The sequence below is a fragment of the Mastacembelus armatus genome, chromosome 8, assembly GCF_900324485.2.
Source record: "Mastacembelus armatus chromosome 8, fMasArm1.2, whole genome shotgun sequence".
Lineage (NCBI taxonomy): Eukaryota > Metazoa > Chordata > Actinopteri > Synbranchiformes > Mastacembelidae > Mastacembelus > Mastacembelus armatus.
The window spans coordinates 2,904,752-2,918,236 of NC_046640.1; the positions used below are offsets into that span (position 1 = coordinate 2,904,752).

Here is a 13,485-nt window from a genome sequence, read left to right on the forward strand (position 1 = left end):
TGAAAAAAATAATGGGATTCATATGTTGGGACCACCAGCCGCTTAAACATATTTAGATTTTATTCTAAAGCAAGACGAGGAAGCTATTTTGTTGAAGTTGACTAAAGATGGACTTTAGATCGCAGATTATGCACATATTGCTGTTTTATTTTACAGATTTGTCTATTTTTCTACAGGAAGGTACATTAATTGTGCAACTAAGTTGAGTCTCTATACAGTCTAATGTTGCATATACTGACAACTCTTTTATTTGCCAAATTATGATGTATATGTCTCTAAACTCTTAATTTAATTATGCTTAATGTACAGTGTTAAGCAAGCTTCAATTTCAAATAGACACTGTGTGATCGGTATCGGCAGTACTGATTTCAGTGATGGGCCCCAAAAACCCTGACTGGAGCACCCCTAGTATTAACTGATACACATTACTGAGCATGGCTTTCCTATTAGATTGTAGATTCTGTGAGTGGATGTTTATTTGGTTGCGAGCACACAGAGAGGAGGATAGAGAGGGAGAGGGCAGGATGGGGTCAGCATGAGGCACAGTATAAATGTTGCTGATTTAGATTATCCCCTGACCTTTAGACAGAAAATGATAATACCTAGTAAAAAAAAAAAAATTAACCCAACAAAAAAAAAAATAAAAATTGCCATTGACTGGCCTGATTTCTAAAAATCTGCAACAGGAAAACCCATATGTCAACCTCTACTCCTTTTTATCACTGTTGCATGTTTTTTTTTTTAAAAGAAGTTTTAATGTAATATTTTTGCATGGAAAAAAAGTTTGTGAACCTTTTGGAAACAGGAATTAGTCAAATTCTGACCTGTTTGTATTACAGTCACAAGTATAGACAAATGCTGAAGCTAATAAAACAAATAATTACCACAGACATTAAACATTGACAGTGCTGGTGGGGAAAAAAAAAGGCAACACAGAACAGGTTTAACAAAACGTTAAGCTTTAACCTGAACTCTTGAGTTAATGAAATCTGAGATGGGAAAACTTGAGTTTTCACTTCCAGAACAGCTGATCAGTTAGTTAAACCAACTCACCTGAGTTAACTGTTAGTTAACCATTTGCACAAGGACTATAAAAAGCCATCATCAAGGGAGCTCAGATACAATTCACCATTGCAGTGAAGAAAAAAAAATGTCTGCATTCTTCACACAAATGAAATTAGAAGTCTAAGAACACAACAGCTCAAAAAGAAATATAACAAATTACAAACAGGCAAGGTGTACTCCCATTAAAATGACTTTATTTGGTTACAGCATATTTTAGACAAAGTTAAACATCATCCAGTGATTTTTACTTCAACATCCAAAGTCTTCTCTTGTGGCCTTAATGTCATATCTTGAGGCCTGACAGGAGGTAATCTGATTAACAAAATGACAGTTGTTCTAATAGGCCTAACCATGGAGGCCATTGTAGTAAGGGACTGTGCAGCCTATAGATTTTCTGAAGTGATAAATCCAAATTGTATGCATGAGGAGAAATTGCTGTCCTGACAGCATGACTGATTGATCATAAAAAGGACATGTCAGTAAATTTAAATGATCAACTACTTTGTAATCAGGACTTTTATCTGCTTCTCCTGATGCAAACTTCTAAAAATGAGTGCACTCCCATCAGCAGTTTGATATGAACCGTATGAATGAGGAAATGAAATGGCCTGTCTGACAGGCCTCCTCAACAGGAGGGGGCAGACACAAACTCAGTTTCTTGAAGAAAACCTGCCAGCGAGCAGGTCAGTTTCACAGATTAAATTGCTGTGGTAACTGACTGATTTCTCTTCTCTTTCTGGAACAAAACACCGTTTCTCCTCAAATAAGGATTAAACTACTTTGAGTTTTCACTAAACCTGCTTTCTATAATACCCCCTGGAGTCAGCTATTAGCAACCATCCATCATTTATACTCACTTATTCCTAACCAGGGTCACAGGGATCTGCCGGAGTCTATCCCAGATATCTTTGGGTTAAAGGCAGGGGTACACCCTGGACAGGTCACCAGTTCATCACAGGGCCGGTGTTAGCAACCCTTGAGTCCAATCAATGAAACAAGAATGGAGGTATGGTGTAGAATTATCTTGACCTAATTAAAACACTCAGACATTGTCTGTATGCTATTCCCAAGCAGCAGTTCTGAGCCTTGCCTTGCAAAAAAAAAAAGGAGATCTTAGAAAGACCTATGATCCAGAGTTCCTGATTTGCAGGTAGATAGGAAGGGTTACAGGGTAGTCTCAAAGTCTATAGATATTCATCAGACTGCAGTCAGACATATTTTATATACCGTGCATTCAGAAAGTATTCAACTTCACTTTTTTCAATTTTGAAGCAGCTTGATACTGCAATTGTTTAAATTTATATTTTTCTCATTAATCTACACTCAGTACCACATGACAAAGTGAAAAAAGAATTTTAGGAATGTTTGTAACTTTTTAAAAAAGAAATGAAATATCACATAAGTTATAAGTATTAAGACACTTTGCAACAATGTGAAAATTAGATCAGGTGCCTCCCATTTCTCTTGATTATTGCTGTAATGTTTCTATACCTTGATTGGAGTCCACCGGTGGTAAATTAATTTGATTGGACGTGACTTCGAAAGACACAACTTTATAGAAGGTCTCACGGCTGGCAATGCATATCAGAGCAAAAACCAAGTCATGAGGTTAAAGGAACTGTCTGCAGAGCTCAGACAAAATTGTTGATAGGCACAGAGCTGGGGAAGGCTACAAAAAATTCTGTGTACTGAAGGCTCCTAGGAGCACAGCGGGCTCTATAATTCTCAAATGGAAGACGTTTGGCACAACCTGGGCTCTTCAAGAGCTGGTTGTTCAGCCAAACTGAAGAATTGTGGAAGAAGAGCCTTAGTAAAAAGTGACCAAGAACCTAAAGGTCACTCTGACTGAGCTCCAGAGATCCTGTGTGGAGATGGGACAAAGTTCCAGGAGGACAACCATCACTGCAGCCCTCCACTGATTTGGGCTTTATGGCAGAGTGGCTGAATGGAGCAGAGATATCCTCAATGAAAACCTTTCTCTCAGCTCACAGGGCCTCAGACTGGGCAGAAGGTTTACCTTCCAACATGACAATGACCCTAAGCACACAACCAAGACACCACAGGAGTGGCTTGGGGACAAAAGGATGCCATTAATAGCTTTCTCTACATATATTCATGTTGCATGTTATGTCACCATATAACACATCTAGCACCAGGGTCACAATAGCTGTCTAAAACTGAAAAATACCCAACTAATTAATCATTATGCATATATCTTCTGAGATTGCAATGTATTGTTCAAATAAGCAGATGCTTAGTCTGAATAACAAACTCATTATTTTTTGTATAACTCAGAGTAGTTCTAACCCACATCTCTGAACTGGTTTCATTGATTGGACCTGAGGTTTGGCAACTCCCAATTTCAGTTAGCTTTTCTTTATGTCATCCAATGGTTCACATACTTTTTTTGAACCTGTAATGTTGAATGTTTGATCTATTCAATGTAGGTGTGAATAATATGATTTTTATGTTAACATATGATAAATAAAAATAACTTTTAATTCTGTTTTATGATACATGTATAGTAAATGCAGACAAATGTTTCCATTGTAGATTCAATAAATTCAAAATGAATTGTCTATTAGTTTACATAAAAAGAAGTCTGCATGACATTGGCAAGGGTGACAGTGCAATGTTTAAAAAAAGAAGAAATATAAAATGCATTTAGCAAGATTCAAATGTTACTGAATCTAATTGCTATTGTACAACTTTATTGGTGTGTTAGGAGGCTGCTGCTGACCTGGGCTCAGGAAATCTCTGTGCTGATGAAGAAGTCAGACACCTATAGCCCACTCTTCTCCCTGCCCTCCTTCCACAAGTTCTGTAAAGGTCTGCTGGCCAATGGTGAGCCCCATAATTCCAGCTTTTCCACCAAAGACTTTTGTGTTTTCCACAGGCTACCAAGCTATGTAACTGTAATGTTTAAACTTTATTCATCATTAATGTTGTTGGTTTTTTTTTTTTTTTTTTTTTTCCTTTATTTTGACTTTATAGCTCTGAATGAAGATCAAAGTATCTGCCTTCAGACCTGCCACAGCTTACAGGTCCTCTCTTCATCTCTGTCTACAGAGCTGTTACAGAGGTAAATATAACGCACACATGCTTGAACCCAAGCATCCCCAAACTGGGGACTTAAAGGAGCAGCTAGCAAACACCGCATGAAATGATGCACCAATCTCAAAAGAATATAGTGATATTAAACAGCAGAACCTGGGCTACAAGAACATATAAACCTTTTTTTACATGCCCCAAACACAACTCAAATGAATTACTTCACACCGCACCGCTCTACTGCTTTGGCACTTTATGCAAAACACACAATGTGCACCTCAGCTGAAAGCAGACACTCCATAGATTCTTAAGATGAGCAAAAACATGGTACAACAAAGCATCAGAGACAGAAGCCAAAAAACAGCAGAAAATCACATTGCCTAACAATAGCTATAAAATTTTTGGTTTTGGTGTGGAAAAGTGTATTTTACTGCTAAATCCTTAGACCTGTTTTATGTGACATTCAAATCATTCCGCTTCTGAACAGTTTTTCGAGCAAAGTGATTAAAATTGGTCTCGGGGTTAAAGGGGTATTTTCAGACAATATTTAAAATTTGATTTGTCAATTAGTTTTCTTATTTTTCTGTACTTTGCTGCAGATATTGGAAAGACCTAGGACAGCAGCTCCCTGTTTTATGTTATGTGTTTGTTGTTAGGTGTGTGGACGTGTGCAGAGTCCAGCTGGTCCATTCAACAGTGAGGGTGAGGCAAGCCTATGGCAAGCTGCTCAGGACAATCCCGCTTGATGTGGCTTTGAGGTAAGACTTAATGTGCCACTGAAGATGATCTACATTTGGAGGGGGCTGATGTGCCGCAATGTGAAACCCTAATCCACTAACAGCAAAAACACATAATTCTGTTAATTAATCTAGGCTAGGCAAGGCTAACGGTATAGCTTTTTATTTTTATTTTTTTAAATATAACTACTGTCAGTTTTAGTCCATAACAGCTCGCTCAACGACACGCTGAGGTGATTACATCTCTAAGGTGACCTAGGATCTCTTATGCAGTCCTGAAAAGGAACTGGAGGAAGTAGGAGTAGAAATTTCTTTAGTCAACCATAACTTATATAGAAAAGGATAATAATTGGTCTTCTGTCTTTATTTCCTTTATTTTATTTTCATTTATTTATTTGCTACGGTGTGAGAGATTATGATGTGGCAGGACACAATGCACAAAATCTGAATACTAAATAATTAGACCCCATGACCTACAATGTTAAAAACCACTTGTGGGAGAAGTTACAATATCACCTGTTAAGTGGTGGGATATAGAGTAGAAGGCAGCAAGTAACTAGTCAGTTCTTGAAATAGTTGTGTTGAAAGCAGGAAAAATAGGCAAATGTAAGGATTTGAGTGAATTTTACATTGGTCAAACGGTGATGTAGATGAGTGGATTAGAGTATCTCCAAAACAATGCTGTGGCAGATTCCTAGTGTGCAGTGGTCAGTATCTGCCAGAAAATGGTCCAAGGAAGGACAGTGGAAAAACAGGGCAATGGTCCTATTACACAGACAAGCAGAAATAGCTGAAAAAGCAGGGTGCATATGTGTCATCTACTTGGGGAGAGTATGACACCAGGAAGCACAAACGGAAGAAAGCAAGCCAACAGGGGGCACTGTGAATAACAATATTCAGCACGAGTTTTTAATGCTGTGCCTGATCAGGGCATATATAATAAGTTCAAACTGAAAGAAAACGTGTTCTGATAGAAGTAATTTCTTTCCAAATTTTTCAATTTTTATTATAATAATCTTAAGATTTACTGCAAATTAAAAACATAACATAATTTTAGTCAGTCACATGGTTGTGTGTATGCCTTTAGTAATGATTGTGTGCTTGTGTGTACATTGTATCTTTCCACAGTAACCACAGCCATCCTGAGATGAGGGAGATTTCTCTGGCCATCCGTCACCACATGAGCCAAGCATCAAGCAGCACCTTCCATCCCCAGGACTTTAGTGACCTAATCAGCTTTATTTTATATGGAGTCCTGCACCGTGGAGGGTATGCATCACAGTAAGAGAGGGATAAGATGTGTAGAATTTAGATCAAAGCTGTTATCAACCTCTTTCGTTTTACAGTCCCGGGGATAAAAATTGCAAATCAGACCATCTTTGTATAGTAGCTATACAAATATAGTTGCTGTATTAAACCCCAAACAACCTCTCACTGAATCTTCTAGCAGATAGTAGTGAAGACTTTCTTAAATTTTTATTTTTGTTAATTAATAACATTACTCATTTTGAGATGGCTGCCTCTCAAAATGGGAACTCTACTACTTTTTTTTTTTTTTTTTTTTAAATCTTAGTTGACTTTCATCTTGTTTCACACATGGTTCATAGTAGGTGGATGCCTTTTAAATATACAGAATATATTATAGTGTAAAACTTTTTTTAGTTATGAGTTATGGCACGATGCATCAAAGGGTGTATGATTATGTCAGCCATGGTAATGGATTTCAGCTTGTCCTTCTGCAGTTGTCCTGTTCTCTGAATCTTGTTAATGTTTGTGCACTGTAACATGGTGCCAATTTGTGCCACTCTGTGAATGTCATAATGACTGCTTACCAGAAAGTGTAATGGAAATTTTCCACCTTTGATATCCCTGTATCTACAGGAAGGATCCCTGGCTGGAACGACTGTACTACAGCTGCCAGCGGCTTGAGAAACGAGGAGGTATAGATGGCAGCAAGCCAGGTGTAGTGCCACGTGCACTGCTGAAAAGTGAGGTTGTCCTGTGGCAATGGGCAGTGTGGGAGGCCGCACAGTTCACTGTACTGTCCAAACTCCGGACACCCCTGGGCCGAGCTCAAGACACATTCCAAACCATTGAAGGTACAAGAATAAGATCAGTTTTTTTTCTTTTTCCACTGTGACTGGAACATTTATTTTTTTCAAGGCTTTTTTGTGTATTAATATTGCATGATAGCAGCATTTTGTGAGAAGAACACCTCAGTATACATTTGGTATTGATAATATAAAAGTCCCAAAATTTGGGGGGATTTTGTGGACCGATTAACCCTCTGGGAACGCGCCGGCGCGTTTTGATGCATCTTCTCCTGATAACGCCGAAACAAACTTAACCCTCTGGGGTCGACGCACGCGCCGGCGCGTTTTGACGCGTCTTTTCCTGATAAGGCCGAAACAAACTTAAATTACTCCGTCAATTCTGATCGTACAGATAAAAGAAATATATCATTCAAATCTGTAAAGGGTCTAGTTTTAGTGGTATACCATCATAATAACAACAAAACATTGTGCTTTTTTTAAATAAAGAAAGCCGACAGGGTGCGCTCTTGGACTTTTCTGTCTCTGCCATTTCTCTTCACAGACGCGTAAATAAAACAACCACAATCTCAGTGAATACTTGGCTTATAAAAATAAGAATTATATGGCTAGAAGGCTTGAAATGTTTTCTTTTAAGTGAAACAATTCAAGTCGAAAACAAATCATCACTTTTTATTTCATCCGTATGAACGTAGGAAGTCTGTTTTTTCCTGTCTCACCTCATTGCAGGTAATGCGGTCCCGCCTTGTACTCTCACTGTTCACATGTGAATAATCTCAGGTGAACCAGGTAATATGGAGCACACCCCCGAGAAATTACATAACAAAACGTCAAACTTCATCATAGAATTTACTCACTTTTTGTGCATGTTTGGATGATGGCGCGTTACGCAGGTGAAGAAGCGTTTCTTATATTCCACACAGAGACAAATAGTTTACTTTGTCCTCAGAGTAAAAACGCGACTCAAATGACGAACATTTGGCTCCTCATTGTTTTGTATTGTGCTGCCCTAATCCCCTCTTAGCTACATTGACTGAAAGGCTCATTATGCGCGTCTTTGTCTGGTCGTTGAGTGCGTCTTTTGTCTTCTCAGGTAAATCACATGACTATTCATTCTCAGACACACCTTCCTGCATATGCCCTTTCTAAACAAAAAGTGTCTTAGAAAATTTAAATCAGTGTGTATTGTTTACTGTGAATGAGTGAACAAGATGACTTTTACATCACTGCAAACACTTTAACCTACAAGATGCAGTTTTCAAAAGTCTTGTGAACCAATGTTCTGTTTGTGTTTCAAGGCCTTATTTCAGTGACTAAAAAATTTTTATTTTATTTATTTATTTTTTTTGCACTAACCATGCATAAACACTGTTTTCTCAAAAACACAATCTTGTATAAAGTTGCTGCTCACAAATTATTGTAGGTAAGTTTGTGCTGATTAGTGTTATCAGACTTTAGCCATTAATATGTTTAAAAGCAACTTAAAGCACAAATGTCAGGACATGTCAAAACTTGTCCAGGGCCCCAAAACACCCTCAGAGCCCAGAGGGTTAATAAATAGGACGTGAAACAATGCAGTAACACCGACAGAATATAGTGATGTTCCACTTCAAATCAAACAAGAGAGCCTGGGCAAGAAGACTATATAAACCTTCTTTACAGGCTCCAAACACAACTAAATGAATCATTAAATATTAAAGTCCATACACCACCACCGTATCAACCCACTCACCACAATTCCGGGTCTACTGCTACTGTACTTTATGCAATATGTACAATATGCACAAATGAAAGTGGAGACTCCACAGATTCTGAAGATGTGCGTAAAAACACAGTATAATAAAGCATTCAAAAGATAGAAGCCAAAACACAGCAACAGCAGAAATTCCTTTGCCAAACTGTAAAAGTTGATCTTACCTTGGTCGTTTTGCTGATGCCTGTGTTACATTAAAATCATTCCGGGCATTTCTGCGCAGTCTAGGACCTAGAGAGAAATGTAACACCTCCCAGTGCAACAGCCTGGCCTCCCTCCCTCACAGCGTTTGACAGATTCTGATTGGCTGATGATGCTGCCAATCTCATTTTGGCGACTATAGCTCTAACAATTCAAACGAGGTGTTAATCACAGAAATCGGCCAATCCGTTGTGGAGATCCTGGATTTTACCGTACTAAAACCTCTCTAATTTTATTCTGCTTCAGTTTATCATATTAAACTATTGCATAGACAATGTTATGTTTTATTATAATTTCATAAAGCTTTAGGGCTATTGCAGCATTATTCTAAAGAGATATTATAATACTGCTTTTTTTTTTTTTTTCTTGGCGAGGATACATTTTTTGTTTTTGCTCTGTGCCATCTTCATTTACTCCTCACCAGTAACACATATAGTGATACTTACACATCTGAACAAATCTCACAAGTGTTCTCTTCAATATGAGACCAAAAGTATTCAAATAGACCTTGTCGTTGCAGAGATATACTCATTTCAATATGGGTATGCAATTTTTTTAGAAGAGTTTTAAAAAGTAGGCCTGGGTTTTTTTTTAAATGTGCATTAACCACTTATATACAGTTTTCAACCTACAAAGGCCTTCACTTATAATTTCAAATATTTAAATATTTTGTGTAATTTATTCATCAGATAGTTGACAGTAGAAAGATAAGAAATAATGCTATCTAGTGTACACATGCAATGCAAATCCCAAGATGGACATAAACCTGGTGCCACTCAGCATTTCCTTATTATTCTCTTTTATCCTTGTGTTTCAGGTATGATTCGGAGTCTGGCTGCCCACAGCCTCAACCCAGAGCAGGACCTCGGAGCATGGGCTGGTGCTGGAGGTGATGGGGATGGCCATCACTCCAATCAGCTCCGTCTCTCTCTGCTGCTGCAGTACCTCGAGAACCTGGAGAAGCTAATGTACAATGCTTATGAGGGATGTGCCAATGCTCTCACTGCCCCACCTAAGGTGTGCCTATAAAAAGCTCCAAACCCCATTACCCCAAGTGTTTAAAATTATTATGGTCAAGGAGAAGTGGATAACGTAATTTGAGTAGCACTCAAGCACTCATTAAAGCAGGTTCAGAGAAGCAACCAATTGTAAAGTATCTCTTTCGTAATATTATCTGCCCTGTGCTCATCTGTCTTAGGGCATCAGAACATTCTTTTACACCAACCGCCAGACATGCCAAGACTGGCTGACAAGAATCCGCCTGGCACTGATGAGGGTTGGACTTCTCTCTGGCCAACCAGCAGTAACCATTCGACACGGTTTTGACCTGCTTACAGAGATTAAGAGCAGCAGCATCCAGGTCAGTTCAGAAACACAGTCATATGTACAACACTACATTGTTACAGTTCCAGAAAATCATAGCAGTTGCAGCAAAGTCTTAAGAGTCAAACTCACTTTCAAAAGATGTTATGTAATTGTAAAAGTTTTCAAATAATTACAGCTTTGAAAGTATGTGAGTAGTTTGAACAATTATATCTGTAAGCATGTAAGTTAATTGGTCAAAATAAAATGACATAAATGGTCAAATGTATTTTCTTGCAGGAAAATTTGTCATTTGATCAGTCAGATAATCGATAAAATATTTTAATTCAATTAGTCATTAGAAAAATGGTCTCTATTGGCTGCCCTACTCTACAATTGAAATGACAGCATCTGCAATGTACTGTCTACCCATCCATTTCCACCTTTTCACCAGGATCAGGATATGGTGGCCATAAGTTCCCCAGCCACAATGTCCAACTCTTCCTAGGGAATCCTGAGTCATTCCCAGGCCAGATGAGATATATACTGTATTTTGGAGACTATAAGTCAAACCGGAGTATATGTTTAGCAGAAACAACCTTGTTGAACAGAAAAAAACGTTTTATTCATCCGTGTCAAGTAACATTAAACAACTGTGCCAACGCCAGGGTAGGGGGAGATGAAGCAACGCATCTCAGGTTGGCTGAATGCCAACCCTCACTCCAAATTTTGTTTCAGCTGCAGACTTTACCTGCACTGTCAAATCTGCTGTATAATGATTACTTTTGGGCAGCATTTTCAGTTGTTACACTAGGAGTTACAGTTTAGCATTAACAAACGTTTTTACTTCTTTGGTGGTACAATATTATCTTCATTTGAGTCAAGAGTGCCATCTAATGCTAGTGACTCCTTACTATAAATATACACATATAAGTCGCTTTGCTGTATAAGTTGCAGGACAAGCCAGAAGAGTAAAAAATACAATTGCAATTTATAGTCCAGAAAATACGATAATCTCACCAGTGTCGTCTTGGTCTGCTCTGGAACCTCCTACAAGTTGGACCTTCCCAGAAACTCTCCATTGGAAGTCATCCAGGAGCCATCCTAATCAGATGCCCGAAACTGCACATGACAATGCACTATATATGTATTTGGTTATTTCATAGTATCATCTGCTTAAAAGAATAATTTGTTTTGGTGTGCTTGTCAGGGTACAGAGCTGGAGATTCCTCTAATGTTGCTGGTGGAGGCTCTTTGTGAGCTACGTTGTCCTGAGGCCATTCAGGGCCTGGCAGCCTGGAGCTTTTTAACTACTGGCAGGAGTCTGGGCTGGCTGTCATCAGTTGCCTTGCAAGCTGAGGGGCGGTAAGCAACGTCACCTAAACTCAACGTGTCTGAAGTGCTGAAATTGGCAGCTGGGACTTACTAGTCAGTCAGAACTGAATAAGCTACTTGAATGAGAAGTTAACTGTCTTCATGAACCTCAGTCAATTCTAGTTTGAAAGCACTAGTTTGAAGCACTTTAAATGTATCATGGTCTGAATGAATGTGAATCTCCACAGGGGTTCAACTCAGTGACATGTTTCACATCCACAAATCTGTGTATAATTAATTTTGTTAGAAGTTTATCCTCTAATATTAAAGTGTTTACGTGTGTAGGTTTGAGAAGGCAGCACTAGAATATCAAGATCAGCTCTCTGCAGTCACAGGGATGGACTGCAGCATCAAAAGCTCTGAATGCTGTCTGCTCAAACTCTCCAACAATACAAGCAGCCCCAAGCACACCAGCAATGGTAAACATCAACTATCAATACAGTCCAACTATCATTAAATAAAAGCATTCTGGTTCCTCTTGTTTGCACTTAAGTCAAAATTGAAACTAATCACTACAGGATTCAGAATCTTAGGACTCCTGCTCAAAGTGATGTCTTTTTTTCTTTTTCTTTTTTTTCTTTTCGCATTCCTCGGAGAAGGTGACAACAGGAAGACTCTGCTGTTGAAGTCCAGTGAGTTCTCTTCTGAGGTGATCAATTTCCTGGCTGGCAAAGCATGTCAGTGTTATGTGGCACTCTGTGATTGGGCCTCTGTTAAGGAGTGGCAGGCCACAGTCCATGCCCTCAAACAGAACTCCACCAATCCAGTTAGCATCGGCTTGAGGACAGATTTCAACTACATCCAGGCTCTGAGCCGCTTTGAGGAGGGAGATTTGGCAGAATGTGGGGCTCAGCTGGAGCTGCTGCCTGGAGAGGACTACAGCTTGCTTTATAATGGCAAGGACAAGCTGGGTAAGTATATTATATGGGAGTAAAAATAAGGTAGTTTTCAATCTCATATTGTGAGAAACACTTGTAACACTGACTTGAGTCAGATTACTTGTGTGTCCAAAATACTTGGTCAGTAAAGCCACTAAAGTAACAATGATTCATAGACATTATTTAGCCCTTAGAAATTTCACATTCTGGTTTTGGTTTGTCTCTTTCAGATCTGAAGAGGCTTCTTCCCACCACGAGTCCAGATCCTACTGAACTGCAGAGAGCCATTGAGGTGCAGCTCCTTCGGAGTGCTGTTAGTGCCATGACAAAAGCCAATCAACAGCAGGAGCAGAGAACCACAGTCCATACAGAGTGAGTATAGTCAATAAGGTATATTGGAAATGGAAACCACAATCAGGTCCTGAAGGGTTCAGCGAGTTATGTTACTATTGTTTGGTTATGATTGAACAGAACTAGTTTGCTGTTAGACCACAATGTGTTCAACCATCCTACAGACATGGTCAAAATTGTTGGTATTCTTCCATTAAAGAAAAAAAACCCACAGTAGTCACTGAAATAACTTTAAACTGACAGAAGTAATAATAAATAAATTTAGTGAAAATTAACTAATGAAAATGAGACATTGCTTTTGAATTGTGGTTCAGGAGAAGTATTTAAAACAAATTAAATTGGCCTGGACAAAAATAATGGTACGCCTAGAAAAGATTGAAAAGAATTTGACCATAGGGATGTGTTAAACTACAGTTGTAATTGTAGCTGTAATTAGCATCACAGGTGTCTTCAAACTTGTAATCAGTCAGTCAGCCTATTTAAAGGGTGAAAAGTAGTGACTGTGCTGATTGGTGTCATGGTGTGTACCACACTGAACATGGACCACAGAAAGCTGAAAGAGCTGTCTCAGGAGATTAGAAAGAAAATTATAGACAAGCATGTTATTGATGTCTAATCGAAGAGTGAACTCCAAGGTCAGGGTACATCAGATCTCACCAACCATCACTGTTTGAGCCTAAGTGGACTTAATGGAAGATGACTGAGGAGGACTCCAATGTTGA

At 38.7% G+C, this 13,485-nt stretch overlaps 1 protein-coding gene across 2 annotated transcripts in view; it reads left to right on the forward strand.

Moving 5' to 3' along the window:
• smg1 (SMG1 nonsense mediated mRNA decay associated PI3K related kinase) overlaps nt 1–13,485 on the forward strand; it is a 104,930-nt gene that overhangs the window by 29,649 nt on the left and 61,796 nt on the right. For both annotated transcript variants that reach the window (XM_026325613.1, XM_026325610.1), the window contains exons 16-26: nt 3,791–3,909; nt 4,060–4,147; nt 4,773–4,874; nt 5,982–6,122; nt 6,735–6,952; nt 9,676–9,875; nt 10,057–10,218; nt 11,371–11,525; nt 11,820–11,953; nt 12,134–12,445; nt 12,643–12,784. In XM_026325613.1, coding sequence (XP_026181398.1) covers nt 3,791–3,909; nt 4,060–4,147; nt 4,773–4,874; nt 5,982–6,122; nt 6,735–6,952; nt 9,676–9,875; nt 10,057–10,218; nt 11,371–11,525; nt 11,820–11,953; nt 12,134–12,445; nt 12,643–12,784 — 1,773 coding nt within the window. The remainder of the gene's footprint in view (nt 1–3,790; nt 3,910–4,059; nt 4,148–4,772; nt 4,875–5,981; nt 6,123–6,734; nt 6,953–9,675; nt 9,876–10,056; nt 10,219–11,370; nt 11,526–11,819; nt 11,954–12,133; nt 12,446–12,642; nt 12,785–13,485) is intronic.